This window comes from Callospermophilus lateralis, chromosome X (assembly GCF_048772815.1).
Source record: "Callospermophilus lateralis isolate mCalLat2 chromosome X, mCalLat2.hap1, whole genome shotgun sequence".
Classification (NCBI taxonomy): domain Eukaryota; kingdom Metazoa; phylum Chordata; class Mammalia; order Rodentia; family Sciuridae; genus Callospermophilus; species Callospermophilus lateralis.
In genome coordinates this window covers 56118851-56144088 of record NC_135325.1, presented here as the reverse complement: position 1 = coordinate 56144088, position 25238 = coordinate 56118851, and the positions used below count along the sequence as shown (strand labels likewise).

The 25238-nt window shown below is 34.9% G+C and overlaps 1 protein-coding gene across 1 annotated transcript in view; it reads right to left on the bottom strand.

Annotated features, from left to right (window-relative positions):
- Positions 1 to 623: 623 nt before the first annotated feature.
- Positions 624 to 25238, bottom strand: part of LOC143638546 (heat shock factor protein 3-like) — a 50315-nt gene continuing 25700 nt past the window's right edge. The window contains exons 3-13 of the mRNA XM_077106446.1: positions 22323 to 22450; positions 18416 to 18540; positions 15164 to 15239; positions 14642 to 14703; positions 11830 to 11914; positions 11494 to 11627; positions 7121 to 7345; positions 4900 to 5023; positions 4390 to 4470; positions 2171 to 2234; positions 624 to 949 (exon numbers count right to left, since the gene is read on the bottom strand). Coding sequence (XP_076962561.1) covers positions 624 to 949; positions 2171 to 2234; positions 4390 to 4470; positions 4900 to 5023; positions 7121 to 7345; positions 11494 to 11627; positions 11830 to 11914; positions 14642 to 14703; positions 15164 to 15239; positions 18416 to 18540; positions 22323 to 22450 — 1430 coding nt within the window. The remainder of the gene's footprint in view (positions 950 to 2170; positions 2235 to 4389; positions 4471 to 4899; positions 5024 to 7120; positions 7346 to 11493; positions 11628 to 11829; positions 11915 to 14641; positions 14704 to 15163; positions 15240 to 18415; positions 18541 to 22322; positions 22451 to 25238) is intronic.

The following is a 25238-nucleotide window of genomic DNA, read 5'->3' as shown; positions in this document are numbered from 1 at the left end:
TACAACTCCAGCCCAAGTAAAGGGAATATTTTGATTAGTGCAATAGCATATAAAAATATAATTTTATGCTGAAAATTCAATTTTCCTTAGAAAATAAAAATTGCATAATTAATTAAACTAAAATAGAAAAACTGTAAAATAAATGTACCTGTAAAATCAAGGGAAAATTTTAGACCTGTCCTTTCCAGATTCACAAAAAAATCCTTGCCTTTGAAAATATTTTTCAAAATATATTTGTCTCAAGAATCCCTGGAATGGCATAGTTTGCTTGCTATCAGCAGAAACTAGCTACATAGATTTGCTATTTATTTTGAAGATTGTCATCCTTTGTAGTACTTAACATAAACTTCTGGATGTAAATAAGGTATTAGAAAAATGTTGATTTACATTTTTTACATGCCCCCCTCCCAACTTCAACGTGTTCTCTATCTTTTTTTGTGTGTGGTTTGAATTTAATCCCAGTTGTGAAAACTTGCTTAGGTACCAGCAAGCAACAAGTTTAACTGTATTTTTCAATTCACAGAGGTTAAGAGATGAAGGGGCACATACTAGATAGCCAAAGGTATTTGAGTCATTGCCACTTTTCTAGCAGGAAGCTAGAATGGGGGGAGCTCAAAATAAATTCAAGTAGAAGACACAAGTTTGTTGGACTCATCATCAAAATTGGTAACAGGGCTGAGAAAAACCAAAGGGAACAGCATAGATTCTCCATTTGTTTCCACATACAAGTGGGGTGCAGAGTTTTCAATAGCATTTACATTTCCTGGAGATGAAACATTCAGGGCTATACAATTATGGTCATTGAAATCTGGTAAGACCAACGATGGATTCTTCAGATCATCCAAAAGAAGGTCATTAGAATCTTGAAGTCTTTCTCCAAAATCGTTTTTTGGCATCTCTTCTAACAGGGAAAGCAGGGCATATTTCTTATATTCTACCACCTGCTGTTCTGTGGAGAGACATTGTTTTGTTACACATTGTGGGAGAAGAGAGGGTAAGAAAAAATATAATCAAAATCTTACACTGCTAAATGAATCACAGAATAGAATGAGAGTTATGTTCCCACTATTCTGAGTTACACTCTTCAAAATAGCTATTGGAGGGGCATCTTATGCAAGAACAATGTGGAAGAATAACGTACTCTTGCCTCTGGTCCTGGAATCTAATATCAGCTTTCCTAATATACTTAATATTTCAAACTTTTGATGATTCTATAAGAGAAGAATATGATGTGACTTTGTTAAAAATCTGTTTTTGGATTTAGGGATATCAGTAACCACTAGAATATAGATCTTTGTAGGATGCACTTCCTATAAAATCTAAGCTAACTGTGGAGAATTAAGCTTAGTAAAAAACAAAGGACCTACCTTCTGAGAAGTTGTTTGGATGTCATGTGAAAACCCAAATTCATTACAGCACATCTTTTTGAATATCTTTATTATGATTTTTGTCTTAAAGTTAGAGATATTATAATACATTCTCCCTTAAGTTTACATGATATCAGAGAAAACATTCGGCAATTGTTTTTTTTTTGGGGGGGGACTGGCTAAACTTCACTGGCATTATCTTCTCCAACTGTATCCATTTACCTGCAAATGCCATGATTTTATTCTCTTTTATTGATGAGTAATATTCCATTGTGCAAAAACAAATGCTGAATGTTTTCTCTGACATAAGGTGACCAACTCATAGTGGGGTTGGGAAGGGGAGCATCAGAGGAATAGCTGAACTCTAGATAGGGTAGAGGGGTGGGAGGGGAAAAGAGGAGGCATGGGGTTAGAAATGATGGTAGAATGTGATGGTCACTATTATCCAGAGTACAGGTATGAAGACATAAATTGGTGTGAACATACTTTATATACAGAGATATGAAAACTTGTGCTCTATGTGTGTAATAAGAATTGTAATGTATTCCACTGTCATGTATTTAAAAAATAAAATCAATTAAAAATAGTTTTCAGGGCTCTTTCAAATATATTATCTCATTTAATACTCATTTAATATTCATAAAAATTTATAAATCAAAAAAGCAATTATTATTATCTTAGTTTACACAAGAGTAAAGATGGGTTTGCAGAGGTTAAATGACATGCCAAAGGTCATTTAGATAGTAAGTTGTGAGGCTAGACTAGAACATAAATCTGACCCCTCTACAAAAAATCGTTTATACCTTTTCTTCCATTGGCTTCAAGTAGATTACTCTCTCTTTCTTCACTATTCATTAAGTCAAGAGTCTATAAAGGGAGATAAAATATTAGAATCTTTATCCATCAATCATTCTTGGAGATAAAGTTAAATACTTGATGAAAAAAAGACAATGTCTTGGGCCAGAGTATGTGCAGTACACACTTAGCAACCATGTGGCCTTAAGTTCAGTCCTCAGCACCTTAAAAAAAAAACCTATCGCTTGAGAGATTAACAAAATTGAGGGAAGAATGCTTCCATTTACTTTGCTTTCTAAAGGCTGTAGCTTTCTTTACTAACTGCTCTTTAGACAGAAGGGGAAAAAATCAATTCATAGTGCAGCAAGAGCCAATTATGAGACGTAGGTCCAGTTGTCACTTAGCTTGAACTAATATTGACCAATATTTATTTGCCCAGACAAAAGCAAATGTGGTAAATATTGGATTTGAACCTGAGTGTTTGAACCTGAATGATGAGAATCATCAAATATGTCTAGTATGTCCAGAAAGAAAAAAAAAAACAACTTCTTTCAAGTCATCTCAGCTAAACAATATATAACAAGAATCAACACCCATAGATCTAGCCCCATTACTTATTGGTCAATGACCAAAAAAAGTTTCATCTGGAGATCTTCTGTAGCTAGAGAAAACAGTTATGGGAATATACAAGGGTTTTATTTTTTCCTAAAATAGCAACAGCAACAATAAGATTTCACTAAGCTAAGAGAAACAGGCCTGTAAGTATACTATTAAAGAAAATTATCTGCTAGGAATTCAGTTTCCTTGCAATTCACAGGAATATGAGGAAAGGCTTAACAAAAACAATTTTAACAAACAGATGCCCTGTTCTTTTTTGGTCCTATTATAATTTCCAGTCATAATCATGATCATTTACTAAATGACTGTATCCAAACAAAGCATGATTTCTTACATAGATTAAATTTGGTTAACTATACAATATTTATAAAGTAGTACATTTAATATTCAGATATTTATCTATTACATAGTCTAAAATGCACAGATTCTGCATTTGTCAAACGTTCTCATTAAACTGACACTCATAGCCAGGCATGGTGGTGCACGCTTGTAATCCCAGTGGCTCAGGAGGCTGAGGCAGGAGGATCACATGTGCAAAGCCAGCCTCAGCAACAGTGAGGCACTAAGCAACTCAGTGAGACCCTATCTCTAAAAAAATAAAAATAGGGTTAGGGATGTGGCTTAGTGGTTGTGTGTCCCTTAGTTCAATCCCCAGTAGCAAAAAAAAAGCCATCTATAGCCACCAAATTATGTCATAAAAGACAGGAAAGGGTATCCTAGAGTATGAAGTAATGTTTAAGAAAATCAAGTATATGAGCAATGTGGTAATGCTCATTTTAATCCAGTCATACATATTTTCTGGCTGACAAGTATCTTAAAATATTTCCTTAGTATCTGGGGGTATAGCTCATGATAGAGTGTTTGCCTAGTATTCATGAGCCCATGAGTTTGATCCCCAGCACCCAAAAATATTCCCTTAATTATTCTCTCTGGTCCTCTTGTCTATAAGAGACAAGTTCTAAAGAAAGTTGCCATGTTGTTCAGCATGGCAACTGATGTTAAAAAAAGATACTTAATCTAACACATGGATCAGTTTTTGATTATATAGACAGGAATAGGATAAGATTCCTCTTTATGTAACTTATAAAGAAAGCAATTGCCAAGAAAAGCAATGGTTCACTTAGAAGTAATTTTTTATTTGAGATGAGGTGTCACTATGTTGTGCAGGCTGGCCTTGAACTCCTAGGCTCAAGTCATGTTCCTACCTTCTTAGTCTCGTGAATAGCTGGAATAATAGGTTCATCAGTAAACATGGCTTGTCAATTATATTAGTAGCCACTTGCAAATATGTGAACAAAGAAGTTCTGCTTCACTAAGTGGATCTCTGGGTGTCTTATATATGCATGGAAGTAGTAAAATGTTAAAAAATACTAATTTAAACTGGACTTTGCTATAAGTAGTCAATATTAAGGCATAGAAGAAAAAGTGAGGAGGGCAGATAAAGAATATAGATGGCATGCCTTAAGCCCTCCTACTTCATTCACTTAACTGTATAGGTTTTCTGCTAATAATCTACTATGGCAATCTTCATCATCAAAAATACAATATAGTGTCCCAGAACTGGATGGTATATAAAAAGCAATAAAACGACTAGAAAAATAGATCTTACATCTATTTCTGCCATGACATCCATACTGGATAAAGTTTCAGTTTCGTTTGTCATTAAAGTAGGAAGTTCAGAACTGACTGGCTGTAAAGAAAAAAGAGAGAAATATACAACAACTTAAATTCTACACTGTTAGCTTAGGAAAATATTTTTGCACAACAGTGAGGTATAATGTGACAAGAAGAGGAACTTTGGATGTATGAAAAACTATTATTAAAGCATCACAAAATTCTACATAAAGGTATACTTATACTTTCATATTGACAACTTTAAAGGAATTGGAAGAAGGAAAATCACCACATAATAAAAAATAAATTATACTATTAGTCTGGGGAAGAGAGATATAACAACTACTTCAGTTTCTGGTTCAGAAAACCAAGATATAAACACCATATACACTAAATCAATGGAAAAGTCAAGGTAAGAATTCAAGTATTTTTGAATCCCAGGCATAATATTACCAGTGCCAATTGTCATATATCATTCTGCTTTTGGAATAATTTATGTAAATACAGCAAAATGAATTGATAGTCTTACCTCACTGACATGACCAGCATCACAGTTCACTTTCTTCCTAGATTGCAAGGACTTAATCTCCACCAGATTTCCTTCAATACCCTCCATATACATTTCATCCCTTAAATGAAAAATAGAGGGGTGGGGAAATCAACAAACTCTGCTGCCAAGCAGGATGAAGGTGGATGGAAAAAATGATAATCTAACTGCCAGGAGACAATCTTTGAGAAAATACCACAAACATAATAAATTGCACAGATTATGGCAGGTCCTTGACCAAGAAACCACAAACCATATGGCATTTTCCAGTTACAGATATTTCACTTTCAGACTATAAAGCCTAATGCTATTCAGAAGATTTCAGTACATAATTCACTGGTTATAACTCAGCCAAAGCGGCCCACTTCCAAGTAACATACCAGAGTTTTCAACCTGAAGAAGCCTAGAAAAGAAGGATGGAAGAAAAACACACTAGTCTGTTCCCAGGGAAAGCTATAATTCCACAGGATGCCCCTTTGTGAATTTGGTGCCAATAGTCACTGTTCCCAATCAAAAGAAAAAAAGTGAGATGCAAAACACCACAACAATGTAGCTAGCTAATTCAAATGACCTCTAGGGTCTTTTCATATATGAGATTCTATATACACCAAAGTTAGCTTTTGAAATGACTACATTGCTCCACTGAACAACACTCAGCCTGAATCTCATCAATAGAGGAAGTGGGACACATGTCACCAGTTGTCAGTGAACAAAAAAAAAATGCATAGTTTCACTTTGCCCTTTGGTATAGTTCTTGACTTCATTTTGTGGTGCCAATCATCAGGAAAATCAGGTGTTCTGAGGATCATATATTTTATTATTATCAAATATTACTATTTAACCTAAGAATCCAAATGTCACTAAATTCTTAGTTTCCTATAACTTTGCCAATCTATTAGAACTTAACTTCACTTTGGTGGCCAATTCAGGCAATGTTAAAGCAACTCAGAATAATTATCTCAAACAACAGTTGCTGTTAATGTTCTGAGGACATAAAGTGCCCTAAAATTGGTAGATTATTTTATTGTCTAGAGAAGTTTCCTTTGAAACAGGTCCAAGGGTCTGTAGTGAAGTTTTGGAAGCTTACAGGGCCCCCTTTTGGGTGTTCTTAGGAAGCTATTTATGAGAAAAATTTGACCAAGGCCCACACTTGACCTTCATCTTTCTGGGATTGGACAATAAATAAGGGAAAGTAGCAGGGAATAATACAAATATAAGATGGTAAAGTATGAAAACAGACTAATGTAAGCACTGCTGATGAAGGTGAAACTCCAGCTGACATCCCTCCTCCACAAGCCACTCAGTGTTGTCATGAGTAGAGATCTGCTGACAACAGTGACTCTGTGGCTCCAATTTAGTAGTATTTCTGCTGAAGCACACACAACCTCTTAGTTTCAGGAAATGAAGACATCTTGTTTTTTTTCTTCTAGTTTTGTTCCAAGCAGGAGGTTTCACCCTGCTTTCTGAGATAATTTTGAATATGAAATAAAGGGAAGATTTTATACTACCAATGTTGGGCTCTTATTTTCAGAAGACCACAGAAGGTGAAACACCAAACATATTACCAAAAAGTACATTTGCAGTATATAAGAAACAAAGATAATATCAGGAGTGGAGGTGCCTAAGGGAAATGTTTCCTTAATTATATCTCCCAGAACTTACTATAATATTATGCTTTGGATAAACAGGTAATTTTCTAACTTCAGAAAAAGAACATATGTGTGAAAATCAATATCCAAATTTCCTCAGAAACACAAGTCCTACATCAGTGCTAAGTCCCAGGATAAGGTGTTGATCCTAATTTAGTTTTCCCCTTAAAAATGTCTGATTGGTTAAGGTTGCAAAATGAGAGTAGACTCAACTCAATATTCAACTGTGTAATCACAGATATAGCAAAGAATTATGCTACTGCTCAGCTAGATTTGGGGGTAACTAGCTTCATACTTAGATTTCAAAGTCCTTATCAACATTCTAAATAATGTTTTTGGGTTTCACAGAAAGAAAGGGAAAGAGTGGGGGTGGAGGTATTCTTCAAAGACTCTATAAGCTATTGTTATATCCCCGATTTTCTTAAGCTGTATCCAAAGTGTTCACCAGACTGTAAATTTTTTTTTAAAAAAACCACTTTCCTCAAAAACATGTAAAACCCACTAGGTTACAGAAGAAAGATATTGCATACCTATTCATTATAGTATTAAATTGACTGTCTGATTTGTCTTCAGTAAAGATTGAATAATTATCCTCAGAAGTAGAAGACATAAACTCCAAAGAAATATTGTCAGTTTCCTCTCCTAAATAGTCTTCAGTCATTAGTTCTTGAAAATCGGGTATAGATGAATACATATCAACATCCGATGAATTTTCATTCGTAGGTATATCCTGAATAGACATTTTAAGATCCTCTCTGAGAAACAACAAGAACGTATTAATCAAAAATGATGTTAGAGCTCAAATCATACAGGCTATAACACCTCGATCAGTTATATAATATCTAAATATTCACAATATTTAGAATAAATAACTTATGATATGCCATGAAGCTCTCCTTTCATTTCATTTATACATCATATAATATTATGTCCATGCCAACTGACCAGCCAATTGTTCCATCACCTTAACTTAATGAAAAAAATACTTGTCAAACCCAGAATGCTATAATAAAAATGACAAACAATAACAAGTGAAGGTGAGGGTAAACAAAAATAGGATCTTCCACATATTACTGGTGGAAATACAGGTGAAATGGTATAGCCACTTAGGAAAACAGTTTGTAAATTTATTAAGAAGTTAAACATGCTAAGCATGGTGGCTCACACATGTAATTCCAGCAACTTGGGAGGCTGAGGTATGAAGATCACAAGTTCAAGGACAGCCTCAGCAGTTTACTGAGGCTGTGAGCAACTTAGTGTGACCCTGTTTCAAAACTTTTAAAAATTAAAAAGCTTGGGAAGCTGGGTGCAGTGGCACATGCCTGTAATCCCAGCTACTCAGGAGGCTGAGGCAGAAGGGTTGCAAGTTCATACCCAGCCTCAGCAATTTAGCAAGGCCCTAAGCAACTCAGACCCTGTCTCTAATAAAATATAAAAACGGTCTGGGGATGTGGTTCAGTGGTTAAGTACCCCTGGGTTCAATCCCTAGTAACAAAAAATAATTTTCCATTCTATTCCATTTGTTTCTAGCAATACCATTTTTAGGTATATACCCAAGAGAAATACGAACATAAATATTCTTCTGTGAATGTTCATTATTCATAGCCTCAAAATGGAAAATACCCAAAGTGTCAATTAACTAATAGGAAAGAAAACTGTGGTGAGCCCATAAAATGGAATATTTTTTTATAAAAAAGAGTACTAATCTATGATATAACATGAATGAACCTTGAAAATATTATGCTAAGTGAAATAAACCAGACAGAATAGACCATTTATTCTATCATTCTATTGATATGTAATATCCAAAGTAGTCAAATTGAGAGTCAGAAAGTAGGTTAGTAAACAGGCATGAAAGATTTCATTTGGGGTGATAAAAATGCTCTAATATGGGATGATGGGGATAGTTTAACAACTCAGTAAATTCAATACAAATTAAACAGCGAAAATTAAAATGAACAAATTATGTCTCCATAAAACTGTTTAGCTATGCATATATAAATCTCAGCTACATATTATTGTATGCATGTAACTATCATACATATAATTATTCCTATCTATCCATTTATCATTTAGAGAAGCTATATAGCATGTTACAAATCAGAGCAATGGAATGGCACTATGAGGATCAGTAGTCAAAGCTCACAGCTCAAGTTTCCTTTCTGTTTTGTAGTCAGTTTTGACTAGAAAATAAGCAGAATGGGACAACTATTTGCTTATCAATAAAGAAGGAAATACAAAGAAAAGACAAATGATTTTTGTATTGTTTCTCATATAACAAATTATATAGTTTGTGTTGGGGTTCTTTGAACAAGGATGAAAAAGCTAAACAAACAAGTTAATTTATCATAGGATTAAATATTTGTTTCTAATAGAACAATTAAGTTGATGTGTTATCATGATTTTCCATATTTTTTCTGACATGATATTTTTAAGACACTACAAATATCTGTGATTGTGTAGCTTCCCTGAAACTTGAATTTTTAATTAGCTTCTAAGGTTTTTTGTACACATGTTCAAATATCATTCATCAAAATTTTAACATTCTAGATGTCATAAAGTCCCAGATCCACTGATTTCTTTCTTTCTTTGCTCTCTTAGGAAAGCTTTTGTGGTATACTCTTTTTTTTAAGATGTACCTATTGTCACCACTCTGCATCCTTGTTAACTTGTTGGACAGGGTAAAGAAAATGCATATATGCATCTCTTTCTGGGCCAGCAACCAGATAGATAGCTTACATGCTGTTGGATTTAGCATACAATATCTGTGCAAAACTTTAATTCAAGGACTGAAGTTGAACATCTATATCTCCTTCTCTAAAATGGCACCCTTCTCATTGTCTTGTCCCCTTAAGCACCCTAGCTCCCAGACCCTATTGACTCAGTAGCTTACTTCTCTGGATATACCAGGCTCTAGGCCATACTGCTCATATCCGTACTGACCTCCCCCTCCAACACTTATGTTCTCCCCAAACATTCTATACCCTCAGGATTTCTTTGGATACCTTCTAAAATACATCTCATAATATTCTGCTGAATGATTTTCCACTTGCATGCTCCTCCAACAGTCTCCTAGTCAAGTATCATTTTCTAGAACTTCCACCCTCCTGCACCACACTTAATGATTCTCCATTTGGTCTTTCTTTCTACTCATATAGACATCATTGAGACTTAGATGTCTAAACAAAATACCCTCTCCAATAGACATCCAAATATCTATAACACACACTTAAAAATAATATACACAACGGGGCTGAGGTTGTAGCTCAATGGTAGAGTACTTGCCTAGCACACGCACGTGCACACACACATAGTATGTAAACACAATAGAATATTATTACTCAACCATATAAAGGAATGAAATCCTGTTATTTGTGACATGGATGAAACTGGAGGCCCTTTTACTGAGGAAAATAGGCCAAACACAGAAAGATAAATACCACATATTCTCACTCATTTGTAGAAACTAAAATGCTAATCTTATAGAAGAAACGGTGGTCAACAGAGACTAGGAAGGGAAGGAGTGGGAGGAAAGAAAGAAGTTAAACAAAGGGCACTAAAACAGAGAGGAGGAAGTAGTACTAGTTGTCTATATAGCACAAGTAAGTATTGTTAAAACACATACTTCATATTTATTATTAACTTTATAGTTTATTGTTTTGTCAAGAGAAATTTTTTTCCACTAGAAGTTTTAACTGGCTATTGTTGACATCTAAAAAAAGTTACATATTATATATGTGTGTGTGTGTGTGTGTGTGTGTGTGTGTGTGTGTGTTTTATTCAGCTTTTCTGCCACTGTGACCAAAAGAACTGACAAGAACAATTTGAGACAAGGAGAAATTTATTTGGTGCTCACAATTTCAGAGGTCTTAGTCCACAGAAGGCCAACTCCACAGCTGTGAGTTCAAGGTGAAGCAAAACATCATGGTAGAAGGGTATGGAGGAGAAAAGCAGTTCAGGACAGGGCAATCAGGAAGCAGAGAGAGAGAGTTCTCCACTCACCAGGGACAAAATATAAACCCCAAAGTCATGCCCCTAGTGACCCATCTCCTCCAGCTACACCCTACCTGCCTTCAGTTACCACCAAGTTAATCCCTATCAGTGGATTAATTCACTGAGTAAGTTACAACTCTCATAATCAAATGTTTTCACTACTGAACCTTTTTAGATTCTCTCAAACATGAACTTTTAGGTGATATCTCATATCTAAGCCATAATCATATACAAATATCTTACATTAAGTAAATTATATTTTAATACCTTATTTCTTCAAAAATCATTTACTGTATAGATATTTTAAAGGGTAATTTATCACTGCCCTATTCTGTTGTAATAAAATACAGGTTAAACTTTTTTACAAGGATGTTTTGGTAGTCATAAGGAAGGCTGAACAAGAACATGAATGGCAGCCAGGTACAGTGGTGCAAGCCTATAATCCTAGTGGCTTGGAAGGCTAAGGCAGGAAGATCATGAGTTCAAAGCCAGCCTCAGCAATTTAGTGAAGCCCTAAGCAACTTATCAAGATTCTGTCTCAAAATAAAACATTAGGGCTGGGATGGTGTCTCAGTGGTACGGCATTTGCCTAGAATGTGTGAAGCACTGGGTTAGATTCTCAGCATCACATATAAAATAAAATAAATAAAATAAAAGTCCATCAACAACATATAAAAGGGCTGGGAATGTCGCTCACACCCTGGGTTCAATGCCCAGATATGGACAGCAGTACCATTAACACTAAGGAAGAACACAAATGCATAATGACAGGACATCAGTTGTATTTTATTTTAGTAACTGAAGGAAAACATTATTTGTTCACTTAACAACAAAATATACCTCGTGATTTAACATACCTGTAGACTATATTATGATTCATTACCAATACATTATCCACGAGACTGCTTACCCATCATCTCCAATTGCCTGGTCCATACATGAAACTAAGGTTTTAGATTCATCTTTCAAAGTAGGTATGATACTGTCAAGGAGATTTTTATATTTTTCTTCAATAAGTGTATAACCATTTTGTAATATCTGCATCTAAACAGGAAGGTTAGAGGAAATGAGAGTTGATCATGTACCTATGTATACATCTGGTCTTTCTCAGATCATATTTGATGTGATTCCCATAGAGAACACTTAACTATGGTATGAGAAATAATAACAGGTACTGGAAATTTAACTGACAGTAAATGCTCTGTTTTTACCCACCCACCACCATCATCTTATTCCAGAATCTTACAGCTTCTTTCTTCTTCTCCTCTGGAATATGGAAATATTGATGAGCACATTTGGAAGCTGAAGCCCCAGATTTAAGTGAAAATGACCTGCAACGAGATTCACATTTCAATGTTATAAGCTATCTTAATGTTGCATGGTCAGAAAAAGTATTGTATAGAACCTAAATTTTAATTATCTTTTGTCAGAATGATTCCCACAAGACATAATGTTTTAGCATCTCAGCAACAATGTGAGCAAAGAAAAGGACCCACCACATTTTAAAGAGAGGCTGTTTAGAAAAATTAGCAACAATTTGGAATATTACCACTGTGTGCTAGCTTCCTTCTAAGTGTCTTACATTTAGATATCCTAATAGCTTGTTTTTTTTTTTTTTTTTTTTAAGTATACATCGGGTCAGCTAAAACTAAAACAAAGAGCTAAAGGGGAAACCAGATTCTTTGGAGTGATGCCGATTCCAGAGCTGGGAAATGCAAAGTATAAATCAAGCCTAGAACATTCTATTATGTGAAAAGTAAAAATGTTCAAAGCAACAATGTATCTATCAATGGACATATTCTGATAAAGATTATAATCCCTTACTAAAATAAGAATCCATGATTCCATGTTGATATAAATAAATGAATAACCAGCAAAAAAGAAAAAGTTCTTCCTTATAGTAGAATGTAAACAAAATATATAGAGAAATAATGTAATTAGAAGAGTCAAATCGTACAAATAGTATGCCAATAATCCCAGCTACTCAGGAGGCTGAGGCAGAAGAATGCCAAGTTCAAGGACAGCCTAGGAAATTTATCAAGACCCTGTCTCAACATAAAATAAAAATGGGCTGGTGGAGGGGTGTGTAACTCTGTGGTAAATTGCCCCTGAATTAAGGGCTACTTTAATGGAAAAAACATTGAAAAGAGTGTTTATATAAATTAAAAGTATCTCCTGGAAAGTTACTAAGTGAGAAATAGTAACTTAAGACTAGAGAAACTGAGGAAACACCCCTTGAATTCAAATGATCAAAGCTTACATCACAGATAATTACAGAAACTGACATTAGTTGTCTCTGACAATGATATACTAAGAATACAGAATCACTTCTTAGTTATACTACCAAAAATTACAATTGTTTTCTAGCCATGACACCACAGCAAACCCCAAATGATGGATATTCTACAAAAATCACTGGCCTGTACTCTTAAAAAATGTTGAAGTCCATCAGGCATGGTGGTGTAGGCATATAATCCCAGTGACTTGGGAGGCTGAGGCAAGAGGATCTTAAGTTCAAAGAACTTAAGGCTCAGCAATTTAGCAAGATCTTGCCTTAAAATAAAATAAAAAGGACGGGGGATATAGTTCTGTGGTAAAGCACCCCTGGGTTCAATCCCCAGAAAAGGAAAAAAAACACCCCCTCAAAAAGCAAATAATAACAATCATCATCATCATCATCATCATCATCATTATTCTTAGGAAATACACATGAAATCTTAGGAACAATGGACACTATATCTTGAATTTCCTTTCAAATGGTTCAGAAAAAAGTGTGCCTCTGTGTGTGTAAGGACAGGGAAGAAGGGAGAATAAATGATAATATAAAATGTTAAGTTGGAAATCTGGGTAAAAGCTCTATGGGAGTCACTTGTAGCATTCATATAAATTTTTATCAAGTTTGATTGTATCAAAATTAGAGGTTATCAAAAATAAGTGTGAAGGAGGGTCCACTCAAATGTGAGGCAAAGCTCTGAAGTCAATGACTCCCCCCTACCTAGGTTTGAAATATAGCTCTATCATGTATTAACTAAGTCACTTCAGATAAAGTAGTTGAATTTTCTTTTAGTTAATTCTCATATCTGTGAACTGGGGATAATGTTAGAGCCCATCCAATAGAATTTTTGTAATAATTAACTGAGATAGTCTATGTAGGGCACATAGCACACTATAAATACTCAATAAATATCAGCTATTATCTACTGGTTCAAAATAGCTTAATGAAATCTGAGGAATCAAGCTAATAACATGACTTTATTTCTCAGATATAACTACACGGCATATCACAAGGGAATATTTTACAATTATATACTCTGTCTTCTAAGGACTTACATAAAAATCCTATAATTTTAGGTTGCAAAAGACCGGGAAAGTTAAAGCTGGGAACTCTTGATCATATCAGAAATTGAAGGTAAAACATCTTTGCTCTTTCTGTCCAGGATAATCCCTTGTGTGAAGAACCTCTATGCAAGTTCTACAACTCCTTAACAAAGTAGAGTTGAGGAGTACTTTTTAATCTATTCCAGAATAATCCCAGGAGATATGTTAAGAAGGGATTCTGAGGCTAGTGGTATAGTTCGATGGTAGAGTATGGATTTAGCATGTGTGAGACCCTGGGTTTGATCCCCAGCACCAAATACATACATACATACAATAAAATGAACATGTTTATTTAAAAGTAAAGAAGAAGTCCAGTTCTGTCTGGCTCCTTAGAGAGAAGAAGCCTTAGAATGATTACCACTTAGTAGGCCTACAAAAGGAAGACAGAAAGAAAAAAATCATCCTGCAAGTAAGATCCAGCAACTAGGATATACCTATTGTATCATGCCATGGCAAAGTTAGTCTGTTATCAAGTATGAAAACAAAAGGAAAAACAAGATACACTGAGCTGATGTGTGGCTTTTGTTGGTAGGTATTTTTTATCCTGATATCACACGCACAATTTGTACACGCTAAATTCTCTGAGGTAAAAAGGAATTGAGCTTAGAAAAAGAAAAATTATAAGAGAGAATAAAGACACCTTCTGTAACCAAGAAAAGAACTGGAGTTAATAAATTCACCTTTTTCTATCTGTGTTTACCATGTAGTTTTCACCTATCAAATTCAACATAAACTGAAGAATCTGAAAAAAAAATCACACAGAATAATTAATTAGGACATCATCTTTAATATTTAAGGAAATCAACAGGTAAAGAGGAAGGTAGAGACCTCATTGAGCACAACTAAATATTTTTTTAGAGAGAGAGAGAAAGAGAGAGAGTTTTTTAATATCTATTTTTTAATTTTTGGCGGACACAGTATCTTTGTTTGTATGTGGTGCTGAGGATCGAACCCAGGCTGCACGCATGCCAGGCGAGCGCACTACCGCTTGAGCCACATCCCCAGCCCAACACAACTAAATATTAAAATTTAGTTGTGATTTATTTAATCTTTACCTTAAAAGTCTGAACTGAGGGGCTGGGGTTGTGGCTCAGGGGTGGAGTGCTTATCTGGAATGTGTGAGGCAGTGGGTTTAATCCTTGGCACCACATAAAAATAAATAAACGAAAAAATATTTTTTTAAAAAAAGATTTAATTGATACCTGTGTTAAAAGTTGCTGTTGCTTGCAGTAATTCTGCCTTAGCTCTGTCACTTCAAGCCAAAGTGTTGCATATTTCCTACAACATTAACAGATTCCTCAAATGAAGCAGGACAGAAATGTTTCTGTAGAATTTTGAATATATATATCAAATATTATATTGAGTTGTCTGAGTTAATAGTATTTAAAATGTTCTTCAGATTATGAGAAGAACTGTCTACTGGGTTAAGGAAGCAGACTAAATCTAAGTACCAAAATAATAACCCAAATAACTTAATCAGGCCAAGGACCTGAACAGACACTTCTCTCAGAAGATAATTTACAATCAACAAATATATGAAAAATCTTCAACATCTCTAGCAATCAGAAAAATGCAAATCAAAACTACTGTAAGATTTCATCTCACTCCAGTCAGAATGGCAGTTCTTAAGAATATAGGCAACAATAAGTGTTGGCAAGGATGTGGGGAAAAAGGAACACTCATACACTGCTGGTGGGACTGCAAATTGGTGCAGCCAATATGGAAAGCAGTATGGAGATTTCTTGAAAAATTGGGAATGGAACCACCATTTGACCCAGCTATCCTTCTCCTCAGTCTATACCCAAAGGACTTTAAAACAGCATACTACAGGGACACAGTCACATCAATGTTTAAGCAGCCCAATTCACAACAGCTAAACTGTGGAACTAACCTAGATGCCCTTCAGTAGATGAACGGATAAAAAAATGTGGCATATATACACAAAGGAATATTACTCAGCAATAAAAGAGAATAAAATCATGGCATTTGCAGGTAAATGGATGGAGTTAGAGAAGATAATGCTAAGTGAAGTTGGTCAATCCCAAAATACCAAATGCCAAATGTTTTCTCTGATGTAAGGATGCTGATTCATAGTGGGGTAGGGAGGGGGAGCATGGGAGGAATAGACTAACTCTAGATAGGGCAGAGAGGTGGGAGGGGAAGGGAGGGGGCATGGGGTTAGAAATGATGGTGGAATGTGATGGTCATTATTATCCAAAGTACAGGTATGAAGACACAAATTAGTGTGAATATACTTAGTATACAACCAGAGATATGAAAAATTGTGCTCTATGTGTAATAAGTATTGTAATACATTCCACTGTCATAATTAAAAAATTAATTAAAAAATAAAAGTCTCAAAAACATGTTCTTCATGAAGATTGCCACCTCCCATTATCCTGCCTGAATATTTCAGGCTTAAAATCTAATACTTTTCAAACTTTGTCAGTGAATTAGTCCATACAGATATCACACTAATTTTTCCCTTTTTTGTATGTGGTGCTGGAGACCAAATTCAGGGACTTGTCCATGCTAGTTATATGCTGCACCACTGATCTACACCTCTGTATCACACAGTAATTTTTTTTGAGAGAAAGACTACTATTAAGGTAGTCTCTTCTAGACAGGAGAATCTGAGAATCATTAAAAACCCATATACTTCTTTATTTTCATTTTTTTAGTTGTAGATGGATATAATACATTTGTTTATTGATTGATTGTTTTCATTTCTTAAATACATGACAGTGTATTATGTATAATACAATTCTTATTATACATATAGAACACATTTTTTCATATCTCTCTATATAAAGTATGTTCATACCAATTCATGCCTTCATACATGTACTTTGGATAATGATATCCATCACATTCCACCATTATTGCTAACCCCTTGCCCTCTCTTTTCTCCTCCCACCCCTCTGCCCTATATAGAGTTCATCTATTCCTCCCATGCTCTCCCTCCCTACCCCACTATGAGTCAATCACCTTATATCAGAGAAAACATTCAGCATTTGTCTTTTGGGGATTGCCTAACTTCACTTAGCACTGTCTTCTCAAACTCCATCCACTACCTGCAAATGCCATGATTTTATTTATTTGTTTGTTTGTCTTTATGTGGTGCTGAGGATCAAACCCAGTACCTCACATGTGCCAGGCAAGCAATCTACCACTGAGCCACAACCCCACCCCCACAAATCCATATGCTTCTAATGTAGTCATAACATTCATAGGATTAGGAATAGAGACATAGTTCATAAAAGGCTGAAAGAACACTTAAAACTCTAGGATGGTGGATTTATGCCAAACTAACACATCTATACTTTCACTGAATGGTATGACAAGAGATACTTTGTACCAGATTAAGAGACTAAATTTCCTATACAAAATGACTTTTAAATGTGTTCTAATACAATCCAAATTCCACAATGGGAAAGTATCACAAATTTGGGGCCAGAAGAAACCTCAGAAGGCCATCTAGTTCACTATTGCCCAATATTTTCTGGTCTGTTTTACCTATAAAACAAGCCAGAACCCACTGGAGGATCATCAACCACATGATGTATCTGTATGTTATGGTTAACGTTTAACAACAGGCTGATATCCAGAATTAATATGAAGGGTTGGCTCATGGTCAATGTCAATGAAAATCTGGGCTTATTTTCAATGTTGATGAAAAAGCAAGAAAACTACTTCCATTCTCCTTACTTCCTCACTCTTTTCTCCCTTGATGAATATGAAAAGTTTAATTTACTAAGTCAATTACAAAAGATTGAATCATGAAATTAAAGGTACATTTGCAGTTCATCGAAAGATTTGGAAAGGAGTTCAAGTTTAATTTGAATACTGATGAACATTTACTGGAAAATATTCACATACATCTCCACTAAGAAAAAAAGGTTATAATTTTTTATCACAGGTATTATTTTGGGACTACTAAACCATTTAAATTTTGCCTTTGAATACTATATTCTTAATAAAGGTTAGAATAACTGCATGCTATATTCTATACATGGTAGCTCCTCAGAAAGCAATGAAATACATCTTAAAGTATGCATTTCACAGAACATTTTTAAAAACTAGTCCAAGGAAAGAATTAGCCAGGAATTTAGGTCAGGTTACTTAAATACAGAACCTATATATTTTTCTGTTTTCTATTGTCAAATGAAAACTGCTATCTGCTATACCACTCATGCCTGCACAGTTGTTTTGGATGCCAATAGTTTATTTCTGATTTATACAGTGGTCTTCTAGTCAGCCACAATTACATGATCTGAGCCCACTGGCACATTAGCAGCAGTCCAAACACTAAAGCATTTGATTCAGTGCTGCGGTTTAACTTGAAAGAAACCTCATTAAAGTGCCATGGAAAACAAGAGTTCAGTTTCTCAACTCAGAAGCAATCAACCTTTAAACCTTGGAAACAGACATTGGAAATCTTGATAAACACCCACTTTTTCAGTTCTGCAAATTTGGCATCCATGTTACTCTGCTTGTCTGTCATATCCCGCACTTCACTCATTATTCTCTGCAACTCACAAGGGTAAGTTTTGACATTCTCAATTTTCATTGTTGGCACCTAAAATGAAAACAGAATACAGTCGGGCTGGTTAGAAATTTCACATACCATCAACTCTCCATTATTGGCACTAATGGAAGGGAAAAGATATATGATTAATCTAAAACAGTAGACTGAATTCTATAAATGTGCCTTTATTGTAGCACTAAGCAAACTATGCCTCATATTACAGTTATTACATACATTATCATCTCTCCCACTAATTGAAAGATAGTCTCCTTCTATCCTTCTCACCATTACCTAGAACAATACCTTACACAGAGGAGATCTGCAATAAATATTTCCTAAATTCAGCATATGTTGAGTACAATTTACACATTAACAATAGTGCAAATATGGGTAAATCACAGTTTTTATCCCTAAAGAATTGAAAAAGCCTACAGAGAGAATAAAGTATGTATTATAGCAAAACAGAAAATCTAAAAGACAATTATACATGACTTTGACACATATGGAAGTATATTAACTTAGATAGGCACTCTCATAAATATATTTCATTATATTTAAGTTTTAGCTCTGACCCTCACCTAGTTATTTCCTGTTGGGAGCTATTAAGATCAATGTTGGGGAGGGGCTTTAGATTATGGATAATCTACAATGTGGTTAATTCTCAGAAACAATCCAAGTTAGACTATAGATTCATTTTATAGGCCTGCTGCGTTAAGTGCATACTGCAGTATGTATTTTATAAAAAGAAGCACCATGCTAAGAAGGCTTTATAATTTAATGCAGAATAACGTCTATAATAACATTGTTGTAATTATTTCCACAGGTGGTGACTGAACAGGCTTTAATGATTTAGATCTCTGCTGTTGGTGGGAGTATGCCCATAAGGTGCATTATCATCATATTTATTAGATCTTTAAAAACTCTCACTCATTCATTATCTCATGGTATACATACAATAAAAATTTTTAATCAACATTAAACACAGATGAGAAGTAACAAAAACAAAACTTTAACAGAATAAAGCAACACATCATGTTACCAATTTCTCTAAAATGAATCTTTACGTCATGCCACTAATATGAGTGAGACTGGCTTCTAGCAAACAAGAAACTAGAGGTTCTAGGACCCTTAAGTTGAAACTCTGGAATTCTGAAGAAAAGCTTCCAGTATATTTTTGCCTGCTGTAAACTTGTCTAACGACTAAGCTGACTATCAAAGATTGCTTATATAAATTTTACAGATCAGAAGAGTGGCATGGTGGTACATGCCCATAATCCCAGTGACTCAGGAGGCTAAGGCAGGAGGATCACAAGTGCAATTCCAGCCTCAGCAATTCAGTAAGGCCCTAAGCAATTTAGTGAGACCATGTCTCAAAACAAAATGGGCTGTAATATTGCTCAAAGGTAAAGTGCTTCTGGATTCAATCCCCAGTACCAAAAATTTTTTTGATTAATATTAAATAAATAAAAAAATTTAAAAAGATCAAGAAAGTTAGATGTTTAGACACAAATAGATGGCTATCTAGGAAAAGCAGTATGCAATAAATGGCAATTGAGTAGCACAGATAATAAATTGTATCAAGATTCAGAAGAAGGTACAATTATATTTGCAGTGAAACAGATACCTGTTTTCATTCTTTAATAAATGAAAAAATTGCTTGTCCTGTTTGTAGGCCATAACCTGGTCATCTTCTCTGTGGAGGGTATGTATCATTTCCCAAATATTCACTAAATGAAAGAACTTAAAAGCTAACAAGTATACTTATACAAGAAAAACACATTTAAAGTTTTTTGTTTATTTAAATAAGAAATTAAAATAAGCCAGGTGTGGTGGTGCATGCCTGTAATCCCAGTGGCTAGGGAGGCTGAGGCAGGAGGATCGTGACTTCAAAACCAGCCTCAGCAACATAGCAAGGCCCTAAGCAACTCAATGAGATCCTCTCTCTAAATAAAATATAAAAAGAAGCAGGGGATATGGCTCAGTGGATAGTGCTCCAGGGTTCAATCCCTGGTACCAAAAAAGAAAGAAAGAAAGAAAGAAATTAGCCTATACATGAGGCCCTAGTTTCAATTCCAGGCACCAAATAATAATAATAATAATAATAATAATAATAATAATAACAACAACAACAACAACAACAACACTGTTGAGTTCATATATCTAAATATTACTCCGAATGAGAGCAAAAATAAGTGTTCAGAAACTGGGCATGGTTGTGCATGTCTGTAATTCCAGCAGCTGGGAATGCTAAGGCAGAAGGATCGTGAGTTCAAAGCCAGCCTCAGCAATAGTGAGGCCCTGAGCAACTCAGTGAGACCCTGTCTCTAAATAAAATAAAAAAATAGGGCTGGGGATGTGCCTCAGTGGTGGAGTGGCCCTAAGTTCAATCCTCAGTACAAAAAAAAAAAAAGAAAAAAAAGTGCTCAGTAGTATATTTATATGGCTTATATTTGTCACTTGGGAAATCCCAAGTGACTCCTCTTTCAACATATGGGATAATTATTCATCTTTTTTTTTTTTTAAACTGGGGATTGAACCCAGGGGTACTTTACCACTGAGCCATATTCCCAGTCTTTTTAATTTCTTTTTTTTTTTTTGGTTTGAGACACAGTCTCACTAAGTTCCTGAGGGCAGGGTGAGGCTGGTCTTGAATTTGCAATCTTCCTGTCTCAGCCTCCTGAGTCACTGGAGGCAGATGCCACAGTGCCCAGCTGATTCATCTTAATTTAGCTTTGTTCTTCATTCTTCTACCTCACAGAATGGGAAGGTCATTCCAAGGTCACCACATCTAAGATGAATACTATGGTTTTATTTATATGGCTTATATTTGTGAATATTTACCATATCAGAATTTAAATTTGATAAAATTTTGAATATTTATTAATTTCTGGGCACAGTGGTGCACACCTGTAATCCCAGTGGGTTGGGAAGCTGAGACAGGAGGATCACAAGTTCAAGACCAGCCTTGGTAAATTAACAAGGCTCTAAGCAACTTAGCGAGATCCAGTCTTTAAGGGGAAGGGGGGAGATTGGGGAGACAGCCCACTGGTGAAGCACCCTGGGGTTAAATCCCTAGTACCAAAAGAAATTTACAATAATATGTACATTATGTATTAATATTAGAGTGATGATGCAATCAGACATCATGTAACCTTGGAGATATTCCACTGTACTCAGGAAAGAATAAAGAGTGAAAAAAGCCAAGAAATCTTTGTATTATTAAGAAAATAGTTTCAATATCACAGGTCCCTGAAAAAATGTCTCAAGAAAGTTAGGGTGTTCACAGATCATATAATGAGAACCACTAATCTAAGTGATAATCCAAATCTTTCTGGTTTTGATTTTGGTCTTAAACTTCCAGTACACTGATGTCATCTATACATAGGTTCATGCAAAGTATCCACATACATAGACATCTCATGAATGGAAAACTTTATTACAATTCTGCCTTGACTAATAATTAGCTCTGGGAGTGAACAGGCAAGTTCAGCAGTTATCTTGTATGTTAGGAAAAATATAAATAGTTACTAATTTATAATTTAACCTTGTCTCTTCTGCTTACTTGCTAAAATGTTATATTCCCATCTGCATGAGAAAAAGATGAAATGGCAATAAAATATACCAAGGAAACATAATAATAAGTCTATAGATAAACTGATATCTAAAAGTCATCTTTCTAGAGAACTAGAAAAAGTACCTAGCAAATGAATTTCCAATTGCCAAATTCCAGCAACTTGACCCTTAAAACTTACAAAAACTGAAATATTTAGATTAAGGAAAAACTAGCCACTGCCCAAATGCTACAGAAGAGTTTGTGGCAACAGTCCCCTTACCTTGCGCTTGATGTTTTCTAGAAGGCTGGATCCTCCCTTTTTGAAGAATGGATGTTGAAATTCCATAGTTAATGTCTTCCCTTGTAAAACCTTTCCATTTTCCATTGCAAGCACCTTTCGGAAACCATCTAGTGAAACAAAACCACAAAGATAATAGAATAAACTCTGAAAGGAAAGCTAGAATCACTAGAATAAATAAGAAATAATGTGAAATATTTTACTGGACTACACACTAAATTAATGTACCATAATAGCCTAATTTCAAACTTGAGAAGTGAAATCTCAATAGCTTATTTTACTTTGTTTATATGAAAAGATATACGATTTTAGAGTACTAGTGTGAAAGCATGGACCATTGAAAATCTATATATAATTCTCAAGACCCATATTAAGCAATAGCTTCAAATTTCTGCAATATTCCCTATATGTAGTGATTTTGTTATCTCAAAGATAACAATGGGAAAAGAATTAGTGATTTGTTTCATCCTCTTTTAGTGTCTTTCTCACCCTTTAAAAACCATGAAAAGGAAGGCAGTATGAGAAAGGAGAAGCTTGAGACACTTGGAGAGATGACAAACTAGATCACATGCTTCTGAAAAATCATGAACGAAAAGCCAAATAATCCAATTAACAATGGACTAAAGATATAAGTAAAGATTTCACAAAAGAAATACAAATGATTAACAAATATATAAAAAATGTTCAACATGTAGTTATCAGGGAAACACACACCAAAACCACCATGTGATATTACATCACTCCAGTAAAAACAGAGATTATCAGACAGTCAAAAACTAATGTGTGGGCTGGCACATGAGAGGCATTGGATTTGATCTTCAGTACCACATAAAAATAAATAAATAAAATAAAGGTATTAAGTCCAGCTACAAGTAAAAAATATTTAAAACAAATAATGTGCTGGTGAGAATGTGGTGAAAAGAAACTCAAAACACTGTTAGTGGGGTATAGCCAGTACAGAGGCTCCATAAAACATTAGAAATAGATCTACCATAAGATCCAGCAATCCTTCTGAGTATATATCCAAAGGAAAATAAAAATCAGCATACTAATGAGATTCCTGCACTTCCATGTTTATTGTAACACTATTCACAATAGTTAAGATAAGGAGTCAACCTAGGTGCCCATTACCAGATGAAAGGATAAAGAAAATATGGCTTGTATATAAAATGTAATATTCTTCAGCCACAAATAAAAATAAAATCATGCCATTTGCAGCAAAATGGATAGAAATGGAGGGCATTATGTCAAACATTATGTCAGACACTGAAAGACAATGTTTTCTCTTATATGTGAAAGCTAAAAACATGGACCTGAATGCAGAAAATAATGGTGATTACCAGAGGTTTCAAAGTGGTAGATGGGTTGGGAGGGTGGATATAAGGAAGTTGGATTATGGGTACTAAAACATAGCTAGATATCAGGAATAAGTTCTGGTGTTCTCCAGCTCAGAATACCTTATTATATATTTTGGGAAGGTACAGAAGAGAGATCAAATGATCCAAACATAAAGAAACATAGGAGGGGAAAAGCTAATTACCCTAATTTGATCAATGCATGCTGTTTATAGCTGTTAAAATATCACGCTGGAATACAGTGGGACATGTTTGTGGTCCCAGTTACTGAGGAGGAGGAGGCAGAAAGATCCCTTGAACTAAGGAGTTCAAGGTCAGCCTGAGTATAGAAACTAAGATTCTGTCATATATATATATATATATATATATAATATGTGCATTTATATTATATAGTATGTATTGTACACAATATATAATATATAATGCATATGTGCAATATAATATTGGATATTATATAATATATGTAATGTAATATTGTATATTATGTAATGTATATAATATATGCATTATGTAAATACTATTACATATTATATATCAATAATTTATATCTCACTGAACTCCATTAATATGTACAAAAAATAGATGCTAAGCAAATAATAAAGTAAAATGAAAGCAACAACAAAAAATCATCCTCGTGGGGGCTGGGGATATAGCTAAGTTGGTAGAGTGCTTGCCTAGCATGTACAAGGCCCTGGGTTCAATCCCCAGCACGACAAAAAGAAAAAAAAATCATCCTCGTTATTTTTTTTTTCTCTCTTTTTTTTATTGGTTGTTCAAAACATTACAAAGCTCATGACATATCATCTTTCATACATTTGACTCAATTGCGTTATGAACTCCCATTTTTACCCCAAATACAAATTGCAGAATCACATCGGTTACACACTCACATTTTTACATAATTCCATATTTGTGACTGTTGTATTCTGCTACCTTTCCTATCCCCTACTATCCCCCTCCCCTCCCCTCCCATCTTCCCTCTCTACCTCATCTGCTGTTGTTCAATTCTCTCCCTTGTTTCCCCCCCTTTCCCCTCACAACCTCTTATATGTAATTTTGTGTAACATTGAGGGTCTCCTACCATTTCCATATGCTTTCCCTTCTCTCTCCCTTTCTCTTCCCCCACTCGTCTTTGTTTAATGTTAATCTTTTCCTCATGCTCTTCCTCCCTGTTCTGTTCTTAGTTGCTCTCTTTATATCAAAGAAGACATTTGGCATTTGTTTTTTAAGGATTGGCTAGCTTCGCTTAGCATTATCTGCTCTAATGCCATCCATTTCCCTGCAAATTCTATGATTTTGTCATTTTTTAGTGCTGCGTAATACTCCATTGTGTATAGATGCCACTTTTTTTTATCCATTCATCTATTGAAGGGCATCTAGGTTGGTTCCACAGTCTAGCTATTGTGAATTGTGCCGCTATGATCATTAATGTGGCAGTATCCCTATAGTATGCTCTTTTAAGATCCTCAGGGAATAGTCCGAGAAGGGCGATGGCTGGGTCAAATGGTGGATTTTTTTTTAAAGAGAAAACAGAGGTAATTGT